The sequence below is a fragment of the Arvicola amphibius genome, chromosome 5 (genome assembly GCF_903992535.2).
Source record: "Arvicola amphibius chromosome 5, mArvAmp1.2, whole genome shotgun sequence".
Lineage (NCBI taxonomy): Eukaryota > Metazoa > Chordata > Mammalia > Rodentia > Cricetidae > Arvicola > Arvicola amphibius.
The window spans coordinates 1,669,870-1,694,837 of NC_052051.1; the positions used below are offsets into that span (position 1 = coordinate 1,669,870).

The 24,968-nt window shown below is 52.2% G+C and overlaps 2 protein-coding genes across 2 annotated transcripts; one reads left to right on the top strand and one right to left on the bottom strand.

Moving 5' to 3' along the window:
• Positions 1 to 4,715: 4,715 nt before the first annotated feature.
• Positions 4,716 to 22,353, top strand: Cables2 (Cdk5 and Abl enzyme substrate 2). Its single transcript, XM_038331782.2, has 10 exons — positions 4,716 to 5,074; positions 16,093 to 16,164; positions 16,266 to 16,358; positions 17,494 to 17,571; positions 18,581 to 18,689; positions 19,139 to 19,304; positions 19,611 to 19,714; positions 20,052 to 20,158; positions 20,349 to 20,553; positions 20,666 to 22,353. Exons 1-10 carry the CDS (start codon positions 4,719 to 4,721, stop codon positions 20,804 to 20,806), a joined length of 1,431 nt encoding a protein of 476 aa, XP_038187710.1. The 5' UTR covers positions 4,716 to 4,718; the 3' UTR covers positions 20,807 to 22,353.
• Positions 22,354 to 22,458: 105 nt separating this feature from the next.
• On the bottom strand, positions 22,459 to 23,633 carry Rps21 (ribosomal protein S21). The gene is made up of 6 exons (XM_038331783.1): positions 23,548 to 23,633; positions 23,326 to 23,388; positions 23,138 to 23,201; positions 22,905 to 22,976; positions 22,608 to 22,663; positions 22,459 to 22,517 (listed from the first exon to the last, which is right to left on the bottom strand). Exons 2-6 carry the CDS (start codon positions 23,373 to 23,375, stop codon positions 22,508 to 22,510), a joined length of 252 nt encoding a protein of 83 aa, XP_038187711.1. The 5' UTR covers positions 23,376 to 23,388; positions 23,548 to 23,633; the 3' UTR covers positions 22,459 to 22,507.
• Positions 23,634 to 24,968: the final 1,335 nt, after the last annotated feature.

Below are 24,968 nucleotides of genomic sequence, written 5' to 3' on the forward strand. Positions count from 1 at the left end.
ATGCTCTTAACCTCTGAGCCATCTCTCCAGCCCTGTATACAACATTCTGCCTCAATGTATGCCCGCACGCCAGAGGAGGGCGCCAGATCTCAGTACAGATGGTTGTGAGCCACCATGTGGGGGCTGGGAATTGAACTCAGGACCTCTGGAAGAGCAGCCAGTGCTCTTAACCTCTGAGCCATCTCTCCAGCCCCCTATTTTGGGTTTTTTGTTTTGAGACAGGCTCTCATTATGTAGCCCTGACTGGTCTGGAACTTCTTCTGTAGACCAGAGAGACCTCAAACTCACAGAGACTGCCCTGCCTCTGTCTCCTGAGTGCTAGGATTAAAAGTATGCACCACTAAGCCCAGTCACAGGAAACAATGTGAATCATGCTGTCATCTTCAGCTGTACTAAGATCAAGGCCAGCCTATGCTATTATGAGTGAGCCCCTGTCTCAAAAAGTGGGGGGGGGGGAGAGTGGAACTGAGGACATTTATTACTGTCCCCCTGGAAGCAGCTCCTTGGGACTGGCATCTTTGGAACCTCTTGCACACCTTTGGGCAGCCACATCTGCTGTCCCTGTGATCCTTCAGGGTTAGGGTTGCTCACGTGTTTGCCCAGGGCGGTGCCTTTGAGCTCAGCTCTGCCCGATAAGATAGCAGGAATCTCAGACTGGTCCTGGGTATGAGAATCATGACACTTCCTGATGCAATGCACAATGGTGAGTCTTTGAACACCTAAGCTAATATGCATGGTGGCCTATGTTTGCCTAGGCTACAGCTCAGCAGGCTGGGCCGGGGTCACAATAAGCCATTGTTGCTGGAAAGGGACTGACCGCAGCCTGTGTTTGCTCCGAGTGGAGGCCAGGTTGCCTGTGTCATTTCCAAGCACTTCCTGCTGTGTGCGACATGGAGTGGGTGTGGCTCACCTGGGTTCCCAGTGTGTGCTTGCACCTTTCACACTCGCAAGCCAGCCCCCCTCCACTATCCTCCCAGGTAGAATTGGGCAAGGGACGCCTGGCTCCAGGCACCATGTGGGTAGCACCCCTCCATTCCCGGACACTGCCTGGTAGTCAATGGGAACAAGCACATTGTAAGGGTCCCATTTTACCTAGCAGGATGTCACACACCCCAGCATTACCCTGAGCCAGAGTGGGAGGGGTATGTAGTTGTCTCTACTTTGGGCCTACAAATTCACCCAGCGGGAAGAACTGACACTGTTTGACAGATGGGGAAACTGAGGCTTGGTGAGTGAATCGGTCCAAAGCCACAGGTCTGCTGCGTAGACCTACCATCTCAGTAGGTCCTGGGTGTGACCTGCCCAGAGCCAGGTGCCCCTCCCTGTAGTCAGTCTGTCCAGCCACCCTGTGGCATTGAGGGAGAATTTGGGGTTGGGTTCTGTGAGAGCCATACTCCTGTGGCTCTCCTCCCATGCTCCAGCCACTCAACACCTTGTTAGGAACAAGAGTGGCCAGCTGACTTCACGGAGTTTAGCTTTCCTGAGCCTAGAAGCTGAAAGCCAGAGAAACATCTAGGGAGGAGAGACAAGACCACAGGGCCGTTTCCATACCTCTTCTAACTGCATATTTCCCACAGCCCCGAAGAAACCATCTCAAGGGAGAAGGAAGCTAAAGGAATCTTCGACACTAACAGACGGCCCCAGGAGCCCAAGGGACATGGAGGACTTCAGCCTCTCCCCTATTGACAGCTGTCAGGAGTCCTAACCCACAAGACTGAAGGACGCTTGTCCAGAAGTGGCTTTCTGTCACTGACTTTTGTTTGCACAAGTCAAACCACCCAACCTAAAGACAGCTCGGAACAGTCAGTACACCGAGGCTCTTCCGACGTCCAGAGGGTCTGTGGGCACATCTCCCTCCGAGGTCTCTGGGCGGCTTCTCCCCCTCTCAACCCTGTAGGAAGATGAAGCAACGCACGGAGGCCGGAGGCCGGACGGATAGGGAATAGGGGAGCCTCAGTCCAGCCCCACCCCCTGCAACGCCCTCACCTTCGGGTGCAATCAGAGGTTCCAGATCCTGCAGACTTCTCCAGGCCAGGAAGAAAGCTTTGGGCAGCGGTCTCAGGCGCCCCCTTGTGGAACATGAGCAAATGCAGCCAGCAAAGAGGAAAAAGGGAAGGTATTGTGACCTCGGGAGAGCTCAGAGAAGATTATGAACAGTAATTACACAGCTGGCAGGGCTGAGGTCAGGGGCACTGGCAGGTGATCCAGAATTAACTGGATCCAAGTGCAGAAAGACAAAGCAAAAGTAACCTGTATGTTCTGTAGAGGCCCTGCACACTGACAACCTGGTGCTGGTGACACAGGTGTCTCTGTGTCTCTGAGCTTAAGAATCAGTCCTGAGCCACTGGATCATGGGGGTATTGAAGAGACTCGGGGAGCGCGTATGAAGCTTAGGAATTGCCACTTTCAGAACAAAGACAGGCACTGTGGGCAAAGGGTTTCCAAGTCAGGTCCAGTGTGGAGAGAGAAGGAAGAGAGAAGGTGTCTTGGGGAAGTCAAGGAAAGTGGCATCTAAAACTCAAATTTGGATTTTGGGGGATAAATAGGAGAGTGCCAAGTAGGCAAAGTTCCTGGCATGCTTTTATAAGTATCTTGACGCCTGCTAAGAGGTCAGGGTGAAGGCCAAACAATTCACTTGACCATGACTGAGGAAGGCCCGAGCTGACCAAGCCAGGTAGAAGGGACCACGGCATAAAAGGATGCTGCGGAGTGAGAGTTTCAGTCTCAAGAGTCTGAAATCTCTAGAACTGGAGAAGTTGTCACTAGGGCTAAGTGAGGCCCGGGCTTAATGAGGGGTACCATTCTCCCCTGGGCAGACAGTGGCCTCTCTGCCTGCCACCTGACAGAAGGAACAAATCCCAGGGGATATCCAGGGGTGCGTGTGCACATGCATGTGTGCATTGTGTGTGTGTGTCTGTGTGTTGTTGTTGTTGATGTTGCAGGTTTCTTGAGGTTTTTTTTTTCAAAATTAAATAAAACACAAGCTGTATGCTTTGTCTACTCTAACCTCCTGGTCAAGTTTGGTCTGTGAGGGAACATACCACAACACCACACCCAGGAAGAAGCCAAATTCCTGCCTAAATGTCCCTCAGGCACCTCAAGGATCCCACAGTGCCTGCCAGCATTGGGGGCCAGCTCTAGGGCCAGCTCCACATGGCACCTTGCTGAGGAGCAGAGCTCCTTGCCATCCCCATTTGACAGGCTTCCGTTAGCCAAAAGCTGGTTGTCCACTCCCACTCCAGGACTGCACATTAGCAACAAGGACCTGGGGCCACCATTCCACAGGCCCAACACTTATCTATCCCAAAGCTGCTTAGGCATACAGCTAGTACATCATCGCTACTGGGAACCAAAACTCTGAAAGGTGAGTCACCCCCAAGGTCACTTGCAGACAGTGGGAGTAAACAGCAGCCTGAGCGTCAAGGGCACCACACCCAGGTCAGCAACATCGTGACCCCTTCAGGGTTTAGTGCTTTGCTCTGACAGAAATGATACTCTCTGGGAGTGCCCACAACACGCTTGTGACCAAAGCCCCACATTCTACTAGAAAGGAGAACTGCCTACCTTGCCACTAGCTCTTCGCAGAGGCCAGCTTGGAAAAGGCAGGGGAGAAGAGGAGAGGGCAGGGTAAGTGTAAGCCTGTTTGTGCAGGGATGAAAGAGGGAGGCTGCCAAGGGGAAGAGGGGGTGTCTGGCAGGATCAGCCTGCCTAAGCCTTGAAAGAAGGGAGGGACTGCTAGTGAGGACCACTGACAGATTCTCCTGCAAGCTAAGAAGCCACTTCCTAGGGTTCCCTGTCCCTCAACCAATCCACTGCAGCACCCTCTGCAGTAGCCACAGGACCCGAGCAGGTAGTGACCACTGAGCGGACATAAGGGGGAATTTTCCTTTTGTGCTCCCTCAATGGTCCACCAAACACCAAGGCCCGACCTTAAAGATAAGTCCACATAGGCTGGTCGCGGGGAAGAGTATATGGTGGCAGGATGAAGGCGGGCTTCAAAGCCTCTCTACACTGAGGACGAACACACACACAGTACACAGCCAAAGAGGTCTGTATACTCAAGCCCTGGACCACAGAGAAAACTGCAGACTGAGCACCATGCGACTCAGGACCACATCCATGCCGATACTTAGGCAACCCAGGACGGTGCCAGCTTTCCTCAAACCGTAGATGGGTCTCTTCCGCGGACAGTGAGGGAGAGCAGGTGGGTCCACTGGCACAGTCCGGAAACTGTGGTTCCGGGGTGGCTCCAAGGGTGGATGCCCAACCCAGAGGAAGAAACAGTCTGGAGGGCAAGTGACCAGGCCTGGCCCACACCCTGAGTCCGTGGCCCATAATGAGCATTCTCTGCATGGTGACCCCCACACTGAGTCCTGGACAGGAGAACAGGACAATGGCGCCGCCGTGCAGCCACCGACCTTGCTGGTTTAGAGCATTAGAGCCCGGTGGCCAAACCAAACCTATAACCAGACGCTGCCCACCTCTAGGACCCAGGGGAGTGCCGGGGCACGGTCCACCTCGCTAGCCAATGGAAGGGCTCGGGGGAGCCTCATTTGCATGTAGGTGCGCTGCGGCCAATGAACGGGGACAGGGGGACTGCATTTGCATGCGGCCGCGCCTGGGCCAATGGGCGGGAGTGACGGAGTGACATTTGCATGCAGGCGCGCCGCGGCCAATGGGCAGCAGCGCGGCGGCGCGGCGCGGCGGCGCACTCGAGCATGGCCGCGGCCGCGGCGGGAGGAGCCCCGGGTCCGGCCCCCGGCTCCGCCAGGCCCGCGCCGGCCGCCCGGAACCCGCCGTCCGGGCCGCGGAGACGCGGGGACTCCCGGCGCCGCCAGGCCGCTCTCTTCTTCCTCAACAACATCTCCCTGGACGGACGGCCCCCGAGCCTGGGTCCCGGCGGGGAGAAGCCCCCGCCGCCGCCACCCCCGCCCACCGAGGCCCGCGAGCTGCCCGCTCCTCCGCCCGCTCCACCCGGAGGCCTCCCGGGGTTGCCAGCCAGGCCCGCGCCCCAGGGCCTACTCAGCCCCACGACGGCGCCCGCCGGCCTCAGCCTGGACGGGCAGCGCCAGAGGTGAGCGGGCTGGGCGGGTCGGGGTGGCCTAGAGGCCTAGGCAGCGCGCCCGGTGTGTGACCTGTGGGTTTGGCAGCCCAGGCACAGGTGGTGGTAGCTGAATCCTTCCCCACAGCTCACAGGGTGGTTGACCTGTGGGCCCTGCGGACCTGGACATGGTTGGGGTGAAGTGGATCCATTCACCCGGCACACAGGTGCGGTCACCTGGGATCCATCAGCTAGCACTTAGAGGTCTAGTCAGCCCAGGACATAAGGGTCAGGATGACCTGAGCCCACCAGCCCAGGAGTGGCCCCAGGCTCCATCATTCCAGTACTTGAAGGACTCGTCACCCCAGCCTGCAAGAGTCAGAGCGCCTTGTAGTCCCGTCTGCCCTTGACTTGACTGCGATGATCTGGTAGCATCAGTCCAGAATAAAGGCGACAAAATTGGGGTTAATTGGAGCCTTGTCAGCCTCCAGATACAGGGACTAGTTCCACTAAAGCTATCCCCTCCTTATATGGGGTCAGTTCTTCACCTTGAGAGTCCCCTCAGCCTCGCTCACTTCAGACACATCCATTCTGTCTCTTCTATCAGTGCCCAAAGTGCTGTGACTCACAGACACTTCTTATGTGCCGTGTGTTCACCTCAGCTTGTGAACAAGAGTCTCACCCACATTTTCTCAACTGTGCTCAACCTCGTACACCTGCCCAGACCCTCCTCCTTGCCGTCACACACCTGCTGGACACAGGACCTGTCTGTCACACTGCACCCTGTACTTCTTCCCCTGTCTGCATCATTTCTAGGGGCCCCTCAGTCTAACTAACCCAGGGCAGCTCTTATTCCTAACCACTGCCCCTCCCCCCGATTGCGCCCATTTCCCAGTGTCCACAGCCACCAGCTACCATGTGGGTCTCAGCCTCCTCCTCAGCCCCCTCTTACACCCTCAGTCTTCACCTGAAGAGTAACAATAGGAGCCGATTCTGGCCATTATGGGCCCCTCCTGGTTGGTAGGCCCCTCTACTGTAGGGCAGGACTCCTGCCAGGTAGTTCCCAGCAGTGGGAAGCCCTGGGCACGTCTAGCCTGGGTAAGCTGTAGGCTCACAGTGATGAGGTGCCTCCCAGGTCTGTGATGAGGAATGTTCTCTGACGTCTGACCCTGTATCACATGTCTGTGTGTCCAGAAGGGCCTGAACTCTGTGTGGTCACCACCTTAGCCTGCAGGTAGGGCCCAGGCCGTGCTTTCCACAGGATCTAGAAGGATCCACTGGGGACAAGGGATAACTGAAGAGCAGGCTGGAGTTTGTGTGAGTGAGGCTATCTCCTGCCTCCTAGTTCTGCTTTCCAGTTTATTCTGATAACCTTGTTACCGCCCACAACTGCTTCTAAGTTCTTGGCTAGAGTTGTTATCCTTCCTCTCACGGGCCCAGGCCCTTAGGAAGAAGACTGTCTACCCTCTCTCAGCTCCCAGGCTGTGTCTAGAAGAGACAGTAGTGACTGGCTTGTTAAACAAGCTTTGTTTTATATGCATTGCTGTTCTGCGGGCATGTATGTCTGTGTGGGGTGTCAGATCCTCTGCAGTCGAAGTTACAGGCGGTTGTGAGTTCCTGAAGGCTGTGTCAGGAGTGCACACCAGCTTTCCTCCACCCAATAGCTCTGTGACCTTGAGCACTTAAGGGATTCCATAGAACCTCTAGGCTGCCATGAAGCTCTTGCTCCTTGAAGTCCCGTGATCCTAAGGACTCAGTAAAGTGACAACCTGTTACAGCTTGGGGCTCCCAACAATGTTTCTAGCTAATGACAGAATCACCCCTGGTTTTCTGCACGGGGCTTGGCGCTGTTGATGCTCTCTTTTCACTGTGTGCCTGGGAGTAGAGTCATCTCTAGAATCTGGTCAGGTTTGAAGCATGCATTCCAGCTCATTCACTACTGCTGCCTTCTGCCTAGATAGCCCATGTATGCACCTTCAGAGCCATGGTGACAAAGGACACAAAGCTGGTAGCTCTCCACAGCAGCACTGTCTTCCCCTAGCCCTGGGTGCCAGTCATTGGAGGTCAGAGTGTAACCTGGGGCTCCTTCTCCAGGCCCCGAGCTCATGCTGTGTTGTTCTATCTCATGTCTCCCTGTGTGTCCTCACAGACTTTTCCTTATCCTTTTGGTTCCTTCCTAGACTGTCTCTAGCTGAGGCCCCTGACAAGGGCTAGGCCTTTGATGGATCTTTTTGAGGAACCACTTCAACTCACAACAGCCCTGCATAGTATCTGCTGCAGAAATGAGGGGGAAGGGAAAGTCCCACACACAAATGACTTTGCAAATTGCAACCTAATGCACCCACCATCAGAGAGCTGGGCGTAGCGTAGAGGCGGGAGGCTGGGCTCTGCTTCTTTCTGGAAGAGGGGCCTAGGCCACCCCTAACCAGCCCCTGAGTGCCTTAGTCTGTGCCCAGCAACTGCTCCCTGGGGAGCAGACGACCCCTGGAGTAGAGTACTCAGTTCCCTAGGACAGGTGACTGCCCCACCCTGAGGCCCTGCTTTCTCTGTGTAGCTGCCAGACTACAGGCCCTACATGGAATCCTGGGACCAGGCACCTTTGCTTTCCCTAAGACTAAGACTAAGTGAGATTCATCAGGAGACCAAGGGGTTTGTTTTGTTGATTTTTTTGTAGGCAGAAGCTGCTCATTCGTTTCCGGCCATCCAGACTCGAAATAATCACACAGAAATTATATCAATTAAAACGCTGTTTGGCCTATTAGCTTAGGCTTCTTATTAACTAACATTTTTAATTAACCCATTTCTGTTAATCTGCTTATCATCACAAGGCTGTGGCTTACCAGGTAAAGTTCCAGCTTCTGTCTCCTTCAGCAGCTACCTGGCATCTCTTTGACCCTGAGTACTTTCTCTCTCTGTTTGGATTTCCCACCTGGCTTTATTCTGCCCTGCTATAGGCCCAAAGCAGATTCTTTATTAACCAATGGTAATAAAATATTTACAGCATACAGAGGGGAATCCCACATTACCTCCTTGTTTCTGTCTAAATGAAAAGGAAGGTTTTAACTTTAACATAGTAAAATATATATAACAAAACAGGTATCAAACAAGAATTATAGTTACAATATTTAGTCTATTTACATTTGACAAATTAAGGAAAATACCCTATCATCTATCCTATCTTTGTGAGTCTAAAATTTTACATCTAATTTATCCTTTATCATAACTAAGGAAAACTACCTTTCTTCAGCTCTTCAAAGACCCCAGAAGGATATAATATTACCTAAGTTAACAGGAAGTACATTGTAAGCAACTTCCAAAATTCTAGAGTTACAGAGACAACTTGCTGCCTGGCCAGTCACCCAAAGTTCTTCTGTAATGTTGGGGCATCCATCTTCAGCCTACAGGCCCATAATATCCAGCAGGCTTTTCCATGAAGCAGGAAATTTCAAAGACAGGTCCACCAATATTGGCAGTTTGTCAGTCAGTTTCTTCTGTGTCCTACAGAATGTCCAGCAGACTCTTTCATGAAGCAGGAACCCTGAAGGACTGTCTCACTTTTAGTCAAATTCAGCAGTCATTTTTCTGTGGGTCCTGCCTGTCCAGTTTATGCAGCATAACATCCAGCAGTCCAGGCAAGAACTGTTTCTTGCCCAAATGACTAACAAACTCCATAAGGAGTCTTTTAGATGCCCATCTTCCTCTTGAAGTAGATTGGTGCTACCGGGATAAGATGAGTCTCATTATCATGAAAAGTACTAAGTTCTTAAAACATTTTGAATGGCATATTCTGTTAGTCTTTGAAAGATTTGAAGAATACCTATCCATCTGAAATATATCTCTGAACATCTAGAAAACCTAACATGACTCCAAGTTTGACTATTATAGATGACTATCTATAAACCTGTATTTCTTTTTTTTTTTTGGTTTTTCGAGACAGGGTTTCTCTGTGGCTTTGGAGCCTGTCCTGGAACTAGCTCTTGTAGACCAGGCTGGTCTCGAACTCACAGAGATCCGCCTGCCTCTGCCTCCGAGTGCTGGGATTAAAGGCGTGCGCCACCACTGCCCGGCAAACCTGTATTTCTTAATTATATATTATATTTTTAAATGAGCTGCACAAACACAACACCTTAATCAAGATCAGAAATATGCATATAACAAAATTGACCTTAAATACGTATCAATAAACAAAGCCCATACCAATGCAAAATATTCATCTCTATAGCATATCCCCCTTTAAATGTAAACAAACATTTGTAAACAATCGTTTAGGGAATTTGGGCATTGTTCTCTATAGACTACTTCCTGCTGATTGGAGGCCTGTCAATCAGGTCTTTCACGGGGTGTCCTGTGTGGTAGGTCCATCTCAGCCAGCAGTCCTGAAGCTGTCATGGATGTTAGACTATCTGGCCATTGCTTCAGTGGGTCTTGTTGATCAAACCATATTAGCTGGTAAGGAATCCACAGCTTTTTATCCTCTGTGGAAACAAAAGCAGAACCTCTTTTCCAAAGCAACATATCCTTAGACCCAAATTTTAAAGTCAAGATACCTTTAAAATATATATATTGGTTTAGCTTAGCAGCCCATATAATGAAATGCCCCTCTGTACTTAGCTCATTCACAGTCAAAAATTTTAAAGAAAATACAATAATATACATAATCCAGACTCTCTGTATATGTTCCATCTTTATGTGGCTTATTTTTCTTTACTCCTTTAATATACAACTGTCTGTACTCTATCTCTTTAAAGACTTTGTTTTATTTTTTAAAACTATTACTTTTTATAACTATCTATACTCTTATTCTTCTCTCTCTCAAGCCTACGTACATTTTTTAAACACACTGTGATCCATTCAGAGGTTTATTTCTATCTGAATCTGTCTTTATTACATATCTGAAATCATTTTCTGACCAGGAGCATTTTTTTTAAATGCTAAGCAGGCATAGCTAGGACCAATTCTGAGGCCCTGCCTGTTGGCTCCATCCAGTCCAACATGACAGAGGCATGCTCACTGAGAGCCTCTGAGAGCCATGCATACAGCCTCAACTCCAGGGACACAGCAGGTCTATGTTACCATTAAGCAATTTGTAACACCTGCTCACAGACCCCATTTAAGTGCTCAGCCTCCTGAAAGAGCCAGAGCTGTTCCTACAACTAACACAAGCTAGAAACCCTTCTGAAAAAAATACAGCTACCAAGAAGTTGTGTTTAGAATTTCTTCCAAGCTCTCTCAGGTTTTATGTGGCTATAGTTGCCCCACGTTGGGCACCATTTTGTAAGTGGGGACTGCTCATTCATTTCCCAGCTGCCCAGACCCAAAATAATCACATAGAAATTATATTAATTAAAACATTGCTTGGCCTATTAGCTTGTGCTTCTTATTAGCTAACTCTTAAATTAACCCATTTCTATTAATCTGTGTATTACCACAAGGCCATGACTTACTGAGTAAAGTTCCAGCATCTGTCTCCTTCAGCAGCTACATGGCATCTCTTTGACTCCTACTTTCTATATCTCTGTTCAGATTTCCCGCCTGGCTTTATTCTGCCCTGCCATAGGCCCAAAGCAGATTCTTTATTAACTAATGATAATAAAACATATTTACAGCATACAGAAGGGAATCCCACATCAGTTTTTTTGGGTTTGAGGGGGGTTGGTTTTGTTCTGTTTTTGTTTTTTGTTTTTGCTTTTTAGCAGATATGGGTCTGCAATGAGCCAAAATGGTGCTCAGGCAGGGGACAGAGCCCTGAACACCTGATGAGACTGCTACCATCTGAGCTTCCTTAGGAGGGGAGGCTCTCGGGGCCTGAGCATGCTGGCTGTGATGGTGAAGTGCTGCCTGGGGTCCTCACGGGCTCCTCTGCAGCCTGTCTGGCAGGTGGCACCTACGCCTGCCCCAAGCTGCATAGACCGTTATTCACTCTCCTCAGATCCCAGTGGGGACAGAATCTCAGCCACAGGGAGTGGCTCTGCTTCGGCCTCTCCCCATCTCCCACGTTACCAAGTAAGGAAGCCTGTCACATACCAGAAGTCGGGTTCCAGGTACTGACCAGAGAGCAGTGGTGGACTCCCTTGACAGCACAGTTGCTAGGGGTAGTTCTGAGCTGAGTTAGGTCAGCAGAACTGATAGATGGGTAGGTAAGCTCTCAGCGACCTGTTTCTCACTCCTGACCCCTCGCTTCTTCTTCCCAGGTCACATGGAAAGGGCTCAGACTGTTGCCATGCCACCATGGACATGGAGCTAGGGTAGACACTGTCCTGTATAAATAGGCAACATGAGGCGCTGAGCTCGGGTCTGCTACAACTTGGACTTAATCAGTTGTCTGGGGAGTGTCGGCTGAGGCAACAGAAACTCCAGGTTCTTCAGAGCTTTTGTTTGTCTGTTTTTAGCGGTTTTCAAGTTGAGGTGCCAGGCGTATGTGAACTGTAGGTGGAAACTGCTTGTGCGACTCCCCTTGTATGTTTGTGGACATGTGCCATACATGGCCACCATTTATTCCACAGAACCGCCCCTAGGTTTCCTTACACCGTCCACAGCCATCTCCTGACCAAGACACCTTTTGTTACATAGAGTCATGTCTGAGCGTCGTACACACAGACATCCACAGCGTCCTTCTGCTGACAGCACAGCTGTTACTCCCAGTGGGGTCAGTTGAGGGCACACTGTGGGGTGTTATCCTGTCGTGTGTATTGAGCACAGGTTCCACCCTAGGAGCAGCTGGCCCACTCAGAGTAGCTGAGCTGTGGACATGGGCCTCTACTCCGCTCTTGACAGCTGCTTATTGCAGATAAGTTGAATGGCTCTGTACCTCAGTTTCCCTACCTGAAACTAAGTAAACGTAGTGCCTCCATGGTACAGTTAAGAGAATAGGATTTACAAATAACATTCTTATGAAGGAGGAGAAAGCCACAGGGAGCAAGATGTTGGACCAACTGGGAACATTTCACAAGCTGCTAAGGGAGCACACCGTTCCTAGAGAGACCGGAAAGTGGCAAGAAGAGCAAGCTGGGCAGGGGAGGACAGATCTGCCGCAGTCTCCCTCACCTGCCTCTGTGGACTTGCAAATGAGATCCCAGGGCCACATCAGCCAGCTGGCCCTGCCTGGATAATTACCTCAGGGAATGCCACACCTGACAGGTGTCCCTAACGGCCTCAGAACACAGACTGCTCCACCTCAGACTAGCTACTTCGCTCTGCTCTGGACCTGTGCATCCAGCCCTTGGCTGGTCCTCCCTAGGCAGAATCTGCCCCCAAACACGCGGCACACTGTCAGCGCTCACCGCACTTTCCTAGCCAGTAAGGTTGTCTGAGCCTGGCATTCTGGCCAGGCCTAATCCCCCCTGTTGTAGGCCCCTCCCCTTCCCCTCTGACCAAACTCTCCTGCTCACCCTCCTCCAGCGCCTCCCTGGGCTGGTAGCTGCAGGGTCCTCCCAAGGTGGCACCAAGTGCTTTGTTCAGTTCACTTCTGTTTTCAGTTCTGGTTGGTTTTCTGCAGGCTCCTGTGGCTTTTGTCTTTTAATAGATGTAGGTGATTATGTAAGTAAGAAGGGAGAACCACGGGCTTGGATCACTGTGACAGTCTTGGGGGCTACCAGGACCTGGACTGAATCATACTATTTGTGTGACCTTGGGCAATGGCTTCTCTGTGCCACCAATACTTGAGTGTGAGTCACAGCCTCTGAAGTTCTGGTGTGAGGTAGTGGCTGTGTCTCCTGCTTCTGAGACAATCACAGACAAGGGCATGATTTGGAGATCTGACCATGCCACTGGAGTGATATTTCATTTGCATTTTAATAAAGAAAGCTTGCCTGAAGACCAGAGAGTAAAACAGCCCCACTGGTCAGTCAGCCTTACAGACCAGGCAGTGGTGGCACACACCATTAATCCCAGTAGCCACACTAGTTCCCATAGAAACTGGGCGGTGCATGCCTTTAATTCCAGAACTAGAGAGAATTAATAAAACAGGAGGAAGCCGGGCGGTGGTGGCGCACGCCTTTAATCCCAGCACTTGGGAGGCAGAGGCAGGCGGATCTCTGTGAGTTCGAGACTAGCCTGGTCTACAAGAGCTAGTTCCAGGACAGGCTCCAAAGCCACAGAGAAACCCTGTCTCGAAAAACCAAAAAAAAATAAAAAATAAAAAAAAAAATAAAACAGGAGGAGACCGCTCTCACTCTCAGTCTGAGATCCCAGGAGGCAGGATTGCCATATCGGACTGAGGCCGAGGTAAGAGCCAGTGACTGGCTGCTTTACTCTTCAGGTCTTAAGGTTGAACCCCATTTTCTCTCTCTGAGTTTTTATTAGTCATGCTACATACCACACTCATGTAAACCAGCTGTCCTGCTAGAAGGGGACCTCAGTTAATAATGTTGCAGTATGGGCCTGGGGTTCACCAGATACAGCTCTCCACCATTCATGCTTAGTAAATGGCTGCTGCCAGAATGTCTGGCATGATCAAGGACCTGTGCGCAGTAAGTGCACGGCTCCTGTGTGCAGTAAGTGCACAGCTCCTGGGCGCAGTAAGTGCACGGCTTCTGGGTGCAGTAAGTGCACAGCTCCTACACAGCAGCCTTGGAGCAGCTTTCTGCACAGGTGACGTCCAGAGCCCTTCCAAAGCCCTTCCAGACAGTAGGCTGATAAAGTGTGTGTGGGTGGGTGTTTTACCTGCATGTCTGCTTACCGTGTGTGTGCTTGTACCCACAAGAGGTCAGAACAGAGTTTGTTAGACTGGAGTCACAGGTACTGAATCTGGGTCCTCTGGGAGAGCATCTGGGGTTCTCAACCACTAGGCCATCTCTTCAGCCCCAAACAAGACTTTGTTTTTGTTTTTCAAGACAGGGTTTCTTTCAAGCAACAGACTTTTATTTCTCACATTCTGGAAGCCAGGAGCCCAAGAAGGTGTGGCAGGCTCCCTCTGGGGCCTCGCCTTTGGCCTCACAGACTTTGTCCTCCCTCTGTGTGTCTGTGCCCTAATCTTAAGGATGCCAGTCACACTGGGTTAGAGGGGACTTAATTCCCCCAGCATCCCAGGATGAAGGGCCTGTTATGGGGCGTGCTCAGATCTGCAGGTGCCTAGGAGCTCTTACTCTAGGAAGTTTCTGGGAACAAGCTGAAGCTCGGCCTGTGTGGTAGCAGCAGCTTCCCCATATGACCCTTCTTTTCCACACCCCCATGCCTAATGCGCAGGTTTTGTTGTCTTTACAGATAGGCGTTTTTGAGCTGCAAGTACCTTGGACCATTTGACTGACCAGGGTACTTGGACCTTTGGCACATCAGGTGGTCGTGGCTGGATTTCCTAATTCAGCAGCGGACTCACTGATCAAGGAACTTGGGCTTAATTGCATCACACACACTCACAAGTCATAGAAACCTCTGGTGTTGTGAAAGAGCCCCCACCCGTAGCCCTGGAAGGACGGACAGGCAGCCTCACAGCCACAGCCCTGAAGGAAACTGTAGACAGGTTCTGGTCTTGAGTCACTTGTTGGCATTCCTGCCCAGGACCTCTGGCTCAGTGCCAGCATGGGCTTTCCTCTCTAGGTTCCTAGACAGCCTTAGATGTCAGGCTCACCTCATCTCTGTGTCTTTGGTGTGCCTTTGGCTACTGGCCTCCAACACCACTGGAAGCTTCTCAACTATGAAGTAGCCACTTTGTGCCCATCAGGTGAGGGGAATTTGAAGCAAAGTGAAGTACAAGGACACCAGACATGGTGTGCATAGCAGCAGTTAGTACAAGGACACCAGACATGGTGTGTGCATAGCAGCAGTTAGTACAAGGACACCAGACATGGTGTGTGCATAGCAGCAGTTTGTACAGCTGCAGCCTTCAGCTGCCACCACCATTGACACCGTCCCCGCCAGTAACACTCCCATATCTCAGTACCACTGCCATCCCAAGCTGTAAGTCCACCACCCTCAGCATCCCCTGCGATACTGTCTCCAGCATCATTGCTCTGAGTGGGTGGTTTTCTTAGTCATGCCATGTGTCAGTCCTTGACATCACCGCTGCACTCTCAGAGTATTCTGCATTCAGAGCATGCACACCCATGGATCGTGGTACAGGGAAGAGAAAAAAGCCTTACTGTCTGTGCCTTGGTAACTTTGTGTCCTGGAGAGCCATTTGACTGCTTTGAGCTTGCCCGAAAGGGCCACACAGCTTGTGCAGGGGCTTACTGTTAAGTCAGCAGTGCTAGGTGTGAGGGGGGCTGCCCACAGGCACAAAATGCCTGGACAGTTGCTGAGGTCCAGGCAGGAGGGGGTGGCTCATGTGTGTATCCTCAACTTCTGTTGGGAAGCTTCAACTATGTGACCTGGCAAATTCCTTGGCCATATTTCTACATTCAAGACTCTGTTAGTGGTCTTGGCATAAGGGTGTGAGTCTGTGGGGTCTCGTTCCTCAGCCTGAGGAAGCCCTGTTCTGGCACACAGTGCTGGAGAACTGCCTCAACTGGGGGACCACAGGAGCCAGCCTGTCCCGTAGGGATCAGTGTTCCCAGGGCAGTGGTATCACCTTCCCTTAGTGACCATTACCAACCGGCCTTCCTGAGGGGCAACATGAAGCTAGAACCCAAAGTCCAGGAGGAAATTCTTAGTTGCAGATTTGGACAAGGTTGTTCTAGACCCCGGAGCAGCTACTGGGAGGGAAGAGTGTGTGTCTCTCTCTGTGTGTCTGAATTGAATAGCACCAGCATACACTGTGCTCCTGGCATGGGAACAACCCCAAAGAGTTCACTTTTCTGTGCCCTCTGAGAGACAGAGCCTGTTGAACTACCGTGCACCAGATGCTCCCTCATAGGGGAGGTTGCAACCTCGTGGCAGGGACAGGACTCCCCCTGTACTGAGTCTTGGTTCACAGGTTCTCGAAACCTGTCAGTTTCACTGCAGCCCTGCCCTGCGTATTCCCACGCTAGTTCAGTCTGTTCAGTGACTTCCTGGAGTTTGGCCCTGGCCCTTCTGAGGTCATGGAGTCTGAGGCCCCTGGCTCTTCTGAGCTCATGGAGTCTGGTCATGGAGTCTGAGGTCCTGGCCCTTCTGAGGTCCTGGTGTCTTCCCTACAGGAGGCGAGTCACGTCTCAGCGCTGCTCCCTCGAGTTTCTGGAAGATGCAGTGGGATGTGCCTCGGTACAGAGGTATACCCCCACCTGCCCCTACTTCAAGGCCCAGAGTTCCAACTGCCTCTGACCCCCGAGGCCACAAGGAGGGCAAGAACGACCTCCTTTTTACCTTACAGAACCAAGCATGCGTCTGGGTCACCAAGACACAAAGGCCTGAAGAAAACGCACTTCATCAAGAACATGAGACAGTATGACACGAAGAACAGCAGGTAAGAGCACGCAGGCCTGGCCTGGGACCGCCACGTGAGATCCGGGCCTGCCTGTGTTAGCAGCACCACCTTCGTTCATGGACTCCTGCATCGTCGTCCATGGCCAGTCCTGACCCTTTAGAATTGGGCACTAACGTTCCTCTGTGTTAGCTGAACACTGGCTAGCATGGCCAGGCCAGAAAGCCACTCCTCTGCAATCCCACGGGAGAGCCTCCAGCTGAGCTTGAGTCTTTGGAAAAAGAGAACTAGAAAGGCAAAAGTGGGTCCCACCCCAGATGTGCCCGGGACAAAAGGTGTGGTCATATTGGGAGAGGGGACATGCAGGATAAGGCATGGTTGTACTCGGGAGCACATAGGAGGAAGTGGGTCCCACCCCAGATGTGCCCGGGATAAAAGGTGTGGTCATATTGTTGGGAGGAGACATACACAGGATAGGGAATGGTTATACTCAGGAGCACATAGGAAGCAGTCACACTGGGGACACATACAAGAGATACAGTATATTGGGGGAACATGTGGGAAGTCCCCAGATGCATCTGTCTGCAGTGGGGCAGGGGCAGCGCTTTGGGTCTGTCCCTTGGCACTGCACTGCCTTTGACACTGACCTGCTCTGGGAACCCCCTTCCCTCTGTAGGTCACCTTGGTGAGGCTGTCCAGGGAATGTTGCTGCAGGGCCTGGCCAGGGTGGCTCCCTGCAGATCCTGAGCACCCAGGACCTCGGGTCCTGAGCCCCTGGACAGCTGGGCTCTGTATTAGGTCTGGGTGATCTCTGGTGGCATCAGGCTTTGCCGTGTCTGGACCACTGAGGCTAATGCTGATGAACTTGGGCCTCACCTTCTTGTGCCCTATCTTTGTGCAAATAAGGCCTGCCCTTTCATGGAGGACCTGTGCTCCCAGGAAACATGAAGTCTGTGGCCCTGTGGTTACAGGGTCAGGGGAGATCTACCCAGCAGCACTGTGCCTAGGAACAGGAAGTTGCTTACTTACTAAGCAACTCTAGAGGATCAGGCCCAAGTGCTAAGATGCCAGGCTTGGCTTTCTGAATCCAGTACCCTCGGTGGCTCTGGCAGTTTTCCATCACCCAGATGTAGGCAGGACAGAACTGCTGACCTGCTCTGACCTGTGCCTCCCACAGGATTGTGCTCATCTGTGCCAAGCGGTCCCTATGTGCAGCCTTTTCAGTCCTGCCCTATGGAGAGGGCCTGCGGATCAGGTAAGAACCACGCTGTGTACACTGGTGAGCCCTGGTCCTGCTGAGTCCACCCACAGGGCACCAGCACAGCCCCTCACTGAGTGTAGGCTGGGTCCTTACGACTCACGGGACGTCAGTGCTCCATCTTCTACCACAGCCCAGGGACTTGCATATCAGGTTCTTAGTCCCCAGAGGCCATAGGTTCTGGTGAAACTATATGTAGGTTAGCTGAGATGTTCCTGTCCCTCCCTCAGATACGCTCCTAAAACCTTGTATCCAGCCTAGGCAGTTGTGTCCTGAGTGTAATTCAGGAAAGAGGTAACAGGTGCTGGAGCGGGACGGGGTGTGTGTGTGTGTGTGTGCGTGTGTGTGTGTGTGTGTGACCCCACAGAACAGCAGTAGGCAGGCAGGGCCATGTGTGTGTCCCCACAGAACAGTAAGCAGGCAGGGATGTGTGTGAGTGTGACCCCACAGAACAGTAGGCAGGCAGGGATATGTGTGTGTGTGTGTGTGTGTGTGTGTGTGTGTGTGTGTGTGTGAGAGAGAGAGAGAGAGAGAGAGAGAGAGAGAGTGTGTGACCCCCACAGAACAGTAGGCGGGCGGGGACGTGTGTGTGTGGTGTGTGTGTGTAAGTGTGACCACACAGAACAGCAGTAAGCGGGCAGGGCGGTGTGTGTGTGTGACCCCACAGAACAGCAGTAGGCACAGAGAAACCTCCTGTCCAGAGTGGGAGGTAGCCAGTTCTCAGGATCCCAGGCTGGCTGCTGGACTGTGTGGCTGCAGATAAAGGGTTAGACACACCCAGGGAGGCAGACCTGAGCCTAAGTACAGATGAGTTCAGGGATGTTCCAGAGTCGGGCTCCTTAAACCTCCGCCTGGGCAGGAGTGAGATACAGACTGCTTTCAGCTTAAACCGACACACACCTCCGAGGTCCTGCCCATCTACCTGTGTTCCTGTGCTAGGAGCTCTTCTGTGTGGGTGGATGAGCAGATGAGGCTGCCACATGGACCCCTCTCCTAATCATTACAGTGACCTGAGGGTGGACAGCCAGAAGCAGAGGCACCCATCCGGCGGCGTTTCTGTTTCTTCCGAGATGGTCTTTGAGTTGGAAGGCGTTGAACTGGGAGCAGATGGAAAGGCAAGAGCCCTGTGGCTAGCTAGTGGCCAGCAGAGTTAGGCAGACAGGTGCCTCACACACTAATCTAAGACACAGTATTGGGAAAAGCCACACATCCTGTTAATACCTATCACTAGCTGGCCCATGCCACCCCAAGAAAGGGCCTAAGTGTTTACCATACATGACCAGTGCCAGCTGTAGGTGACCCAACTGTCTCCTCTGGGCTCTCCACACCTAGCCCTGCTTCTTGACCAGTAGGCCAAGGCCAAGAGTCTTCCAAAATGGGGAGACTTGCACAGCTGCAGACCCCAGATGAGGGATGGAAGCTGGTATTCTGACATCAGAGCACCTGCTCCAGTGGGTAGCGGCATGGCCCCAGGCTCCTTGCTGGTGGAGGGAAGCAGAGCTTGGTTACATGTTCTGGCCTGGGAAGCAGGGCTGACTGAGCTCCAGTATGATTACTTTTCCAGGTCGTATCTTATGCAAAGTTCCTGTACCCTACTAATGCCCTGGTTACACACAAGAATGACAGCCATGGCTTGCTGCCCCAACCTCGGCCCAGCATCCCCCGGGCTCCACCAGGTTCAAGACACAAGCCTGTGCCTACCAAGTCAACACCAGCTGGCACAGAACTAGGTAATCTAGGTGCCTTCACCATGGCACAGAGAGGCAGCTGCACTGGCTGGGCTGGGTTGGTAATGGGGCAGACAGCAACATAAGCCACACCCGCACCTAGGCTTCTCAGAGGAAGAGGACTCCAGATAGTGTGGCCTTGGCTCTGCTGAGGAATGCATCGGTATGGGAGGGGCGCTGTCCAGAAGTCTCTTGTGCCCAAGCCCTGACCCTTGACCTAAATGTGACACCTCTTCCTTGGGTGGGGGGAGAGGGACAGCATGGGTTCTAATCAGGATGCTGAGTGTCAACAGCTGCCTCTGCTCACAGGAAACGATGGTGGAGATGCGGTGGAATACAACCCCAACCTCCTGGATGATCCCCAGTGGCCGTGTGGGAAGCACAAGCGGGTACTTATCTTTGCTTCATACATGGTGAGTTCCATAGCCCTAGCATTGTTTACAGTTCAGGGAATAAACTGTTGAGTGGGCACCCCTCCACACCCAGAAGCCCAGAACAGCCATTACAGGGCACCTTGTCCCCATCCAGCACCAGCAGGTAGGGGGACAGGGCCATAGACAAGGACAGTGTGCCAAAGCAGGGTAGCCAGCCATGTTGGACAGTCTTCTGGGGTCAGTTCTGGATGCCTGGGCCTGTACCTACAGAGGACAAGCTGAGCCATTTTATCCTCAGAAATGCAGGTACCTCCCTGAAGTCCCACATACTCATGTCTAGGCCGCAAGGCTCCACCTACCTCTACCTCTGTTACAGACCACGGTTATAGAGTATGTGAAGCCTGCAGACCTCAAAAAGGACATGAATGAGACCTTCAGGGAGAAGTTCCCTCATATCAAACTGACACTGAGCAAAATTAGGAGGTAAGGAGGAGCCAGGCAGATGCCCCTACCCAGCCACATAACCTGGCCCTGGGCTTTCTCCTTGGAGAACGTAGTGTCTTTCCTGACAGCCCACAATACATGGTGTAGCCTTGGATGGGTGGCTGCTGCTTCGTCCTAGCCTCATGACCATAGATTTGCCCCAGGGACATGACTCCCATCTCACCCACAGTTTAAAACGGGAGATGCGGAACCTGTCCGAAGAGTGCAGCTTGGAGCCTGTGACCGTGTCCATGGCCTACGTGTACTTTGAGAAGCTTGTACTGCAGGGCAAGCTCAACAAACAAAACCGCAAACTGTGTGCTGGCGCCTGTGTTCTGCTGGCTGCCAAGATCAGCAGTGACCTCCGCAAGAGCGAAGTGAAGCAGCTTATTGACGTGAGTGCAGAGGTGTGCACGCAGCATGAACACCCTGGTGCCAGGCACTGACCATAGGCAGGGACCACAGATGGGGGCTAACCCACTGACCCCTCTGCTTCCTTCACTACAGAAGCTGGAAGAAAGATTCCGGTTCAACAGGAGAGATCTCATTGGATTTGAGTTCACGGTGCTCGTAGCTCTGGAACTGGCCCTGTACCTCCCTGAGAACCAAGTGTTACCTCACTACAGACGCCTCACCCAGCAGTTCTAGCCCAGAACAGTGCACCCACAAGAAGGCTGCTTGGTAGGAAGGCATGTAGCTTGGCTGGAACACTGAGGCAACCAGTGTCCTGCCCCTCCTCCAATACTGCACCTGCCCCTCACAGCCCAAGGTGACTTGCTTCCCTTGAAAAGAGACAGCTTTCACTCCTAAGTGCACACCTCAGGCACTTCGGAGAATTTTCCTGGATAAATACGTGGAGCTTAGCTTGCTTTTCATGTGCCGAGACCAGCCTGATTCAGTGTGGTGAACCCTGAGGTCCAGCCTTTGATTTGCCTAGTCTCTGCATCCCTTCATAGCTGAGACCATTCCTGTGGCGACCTACGTGTTCAGAGCTGAACATGCTGGGGTTGCCAGCCAGGCTGACCTGGAAATGGCTCTGCAGACTGACACTGACTCCTGGTACCCTGCCTCCATCTAAACAGAGCTCTCTTGCTGTCAAGGTAGAGGGGAGAGCAGATACCTAGACCCATTCTGTTCTGCTTACTCTTTGGACCTTGTCAAAGCATGTCACTGTGAAACCCTGTGCCATCACACATGTAGCAGGGCTTGGCTGACACCACCCACACCTCCTGCCAGAAACTTCCCTGCAGCATTGGACCTTTTAAGACAACTGCAAACTTGAGGCTCTTGACTTTCCTAAGCAATACTGTGATTGAGAAAAGGTGTAATAGTTTGGAATTTGATCTCCAAGGGAAACGAAACTGGTCTTGTAAAGTTTGCTGCATAACTCTGAAACCTTACATGACCCTCAGGCAGGAAGGCACCGATCCGGCCAACTTGCCTGTGTATCCACTGTGCCACTGTCCCTTGCTTTCCCAGACTTGGTCTTTGTACAGACTGGTCACCAGTCCTGCTAGCAGCTACCCAGCTCCACAGCCTCGTTCCCCAAGCAATGCTCATGCCTCTCAGGTCTAACCACCCAGGACCAGAGACTCAATAGCTCAAGCATGAGAGAACATTAATTAATATTTAATTAATCTTTTATCTTGACCACACTTACGCTGGTACAAGCAAACCCATACCCCTATAGAGCATCTTGGACGCAAGACAATGGCCCTACAAAAAAATGTCATCTTCAAGGTAGTCCCATCATTTTGTTTGAAATGAACTTCCTAGACAATGCTCCAACTTAGAGGCTACCCTTGGAGGACGTACCCAGGCAGCTCCCTCTAGATGTATAGTTTAATGTATTAAAGCTGGTAAACAGCATAACTTAACCTTGTATATTTATGTAGTAAGGTTTATTATTTCCCAAGCGGGTGTGCTGGAGTCCTGACCTCCCAGTAATACTAAGAGCTGCTGCAACAAAACCAATCCTTGAACCAAATGGCAGGCCAAATCCAGAATCCTGAGCTGTATCCATGGTGTCCAGCTGGACTGCGACCCAATGCCACAGACCTGGTGCTGCACCCTTAGCACCTAACAATAGGCACAAATGTTTGGAAGTGTCTGACCTCAGAATGTCATGTATGTCAGGTAGGTTTTGATTGGTGTTAAAATGTTTTTGTTAAATTAAAACTTGGTTTTGCAACAAACCCCTTAGTCTGTCTTCTTTCAGATGTGTGCTGCCCCTGTTGAGGTCACGGTAAAAACACCAGCCCTGCCCACATGTTAAAAGTAGTAGACTCGAATGGCAAAGGTACTTTTTCTCACTTTTATTTATGACAGATTTTCCCCGATCTCTTCTGGTCAAAAATTCCTAACAAAGCAAGAAAAAAAAAATCACATTAAAAGCCTAGCCTTTGGGAAATCCCAGGTCGCTCAATCCCAATATATCATCCCCACTTACTTGGAGACAATCCCATCAGCTTTAGCCAATCGGAGAATAGAATCATCTGACTCGCCCTAAAAATCAAAATTAAAAACCTGGGCATCCCCACAGGCCTCCCGGCTTGGCAGGACAGAACATGCACTATCGGACCCAAACCTGTACCCACGCCCAGGGGAGATAGAATGAGGCACCTAAATCTCCCCAGAGCAGACCCTCCATGATCTGAGAGGCCGAAAAGAACAAGCCTGTCCCGCCAAGCGTTTCTTTCAAAGGAATACCACCATCACAGCCCAACGTCCACGTGATCAAACTCACCATCCTGCGAATGGCCCCGCAGATAGCGTAGGTTTTAAACTGGCCATTAAACCGACCTGTGACCCTGTCAACCTGTGGAGTCAGAGTGGTTAGGAGATTCGACCCCACCCCACGCTTTAAGTCTAGCCTGGTTATTACAAACACCAACGCAAGCACCCAGGCACTGAGAGGCCTAGCTGCCTCTTTCCTTCCCTCTCCCAGGAACAAGCCTCACCACCGGGTTCCCAGCTCACCTCGGCCACGTTCATCTGAATGGACGCGTGGTCCTTGGCACCAATGATGCGGTTGCTCGCGGAGCTGATGGGAGAAAACAATGCGCGTGGTCGGCCGTGAAAAAGAAACGGGATGAAAAGGAGTTGAGGGACGTGGGCGTAGTGGGGCCGCGCAAACAGATGGAAGAGCAAGGCCCGCGGGTGCTTACCATTTCCGCGGCACGTACAGGTCCACGAACTCGCCGGCGTCGTTCTGCATGTTGAGGTCCTGCCTGCGGAGTCACCGCGCGAGCCATGAGGTCGGCCGGGCCCGCACCCGAGACTGCGGCCCCAGGCCGACCCATGCCCGAGCGCCCGGGCGCCCCGCCCGCGACCTCCCCAGCCCGGCCGGCCCGCCGCCGCCCGCGCCCACGGCCCGCCGCGCCATCTACCTGCTCGCTAGGCCGAGGGAGCGCAGAAAGGAAGTGGCTCCGTCCCCGGTCAGTACTATTGGGCGGGAGGGGCGTGGCGTCGGCGAATGCTTCCGGGTCACGCCGCTTGCTCACCTTTTCTTCCACTTCCGGTACAAGGAAGCCCCGGCTCTTCCTGGGGTCTGGCTCCACCCCAGCCGAGGCGAGCGTCTCCCCCTCCGGCCCCGCCCCGGCCGGGAGGAGTGTAGCGGGACGCGGGCTCGTGCTCGCCGGCCGCCCGCGGGGGTGGGAGTGGCGTCGGAGGAGGAACGCACCTGGACGTCCGCTCCCGGGAAGCCGCCGCCAGAGTCGCGGTGAGGAACGGCCGAGCCGGGCCGAGCGAGGAACCCAGTGCACGGGAAATACAGCCCTGAGGTCGGGTCAGATGAGCGCACCGCAGCCTTTGCGCTGCACGTTCGTTCTCTTCAAGGATCCCCTCCCCAGCGCGAACTGTAAGTGCCGGCCCCGGTGCGGCAGAGGCAGGTGGATCTCTGAGTTCAAGGCCAGCCTGCTCTACAAGAGGTAGTTCCAGGACAGGCCCCAAAGCTACAGAGAAACCCTGTCTCAAAAAACCAAATAAATAAATAAATAAATAAGACCTGCAAGGATCAAAGTATTACCAAGTAACCCCACAGCGCCCCAAAAAATGGAACACGAAGGCTGCATGAAGCCCATAACAAAGGAAAAATTCACATTTTCTGGTATCCACTCAAAGGCTGCCAGGTTAAACAGCTAGGGAATATGGCCACTAGTGAGAGAAAGACTGGCAACTGATCCAGACCTGACTTAGGTTTTAGAATTAGGGGACGAGGTTGTGATGGGGTTTTCACAGAAGGTATTCCATCTGCTCAAACCTTTGGAGGAAGCGGGACTTGACGACGCATGCCTGTATCAGCACCCAGAGGTGCTGGACAGGAGTGTCAAGAGTTTGATCCGAAAGTAAGACCCTATCTCAGACATCTAAAATAAAAATTAGTAGAGAAGGTGCCAGAGAGATGGCTCAGAGGTTAAGAGCACTGGCTGCCCTTCCAGAGGTCCTGAGTTCAATTCCCAGCAACCACATGGTGGCTCACAACCCTCTGTAATGAGGTCTAGTGCCCTCTTCTGGCCTGCAGGCAGAAGATCCATGCAGGCAGAACGCTACATTATAAATAAATCTTTTTTAAAAATTAGTAGAAAAGCTCAAACTTTTAATGGGAAAGGAAAGACTAATTAATAAATAAACTTCCTCAGCTAATTTCGGGACACTTTGTCTTTCTGAGGAAGCCGAGGCCACATTTGGGCTACAGCCATCACTGCCTCTGGTACCTTGCATTCATTCACCCATACTGGGCTGTATCTGTGGCTCTCAGCCCCTACCGGGTCCTCATCTATTGTGTCAGTGAGGTGGCTTAGGACCAGTG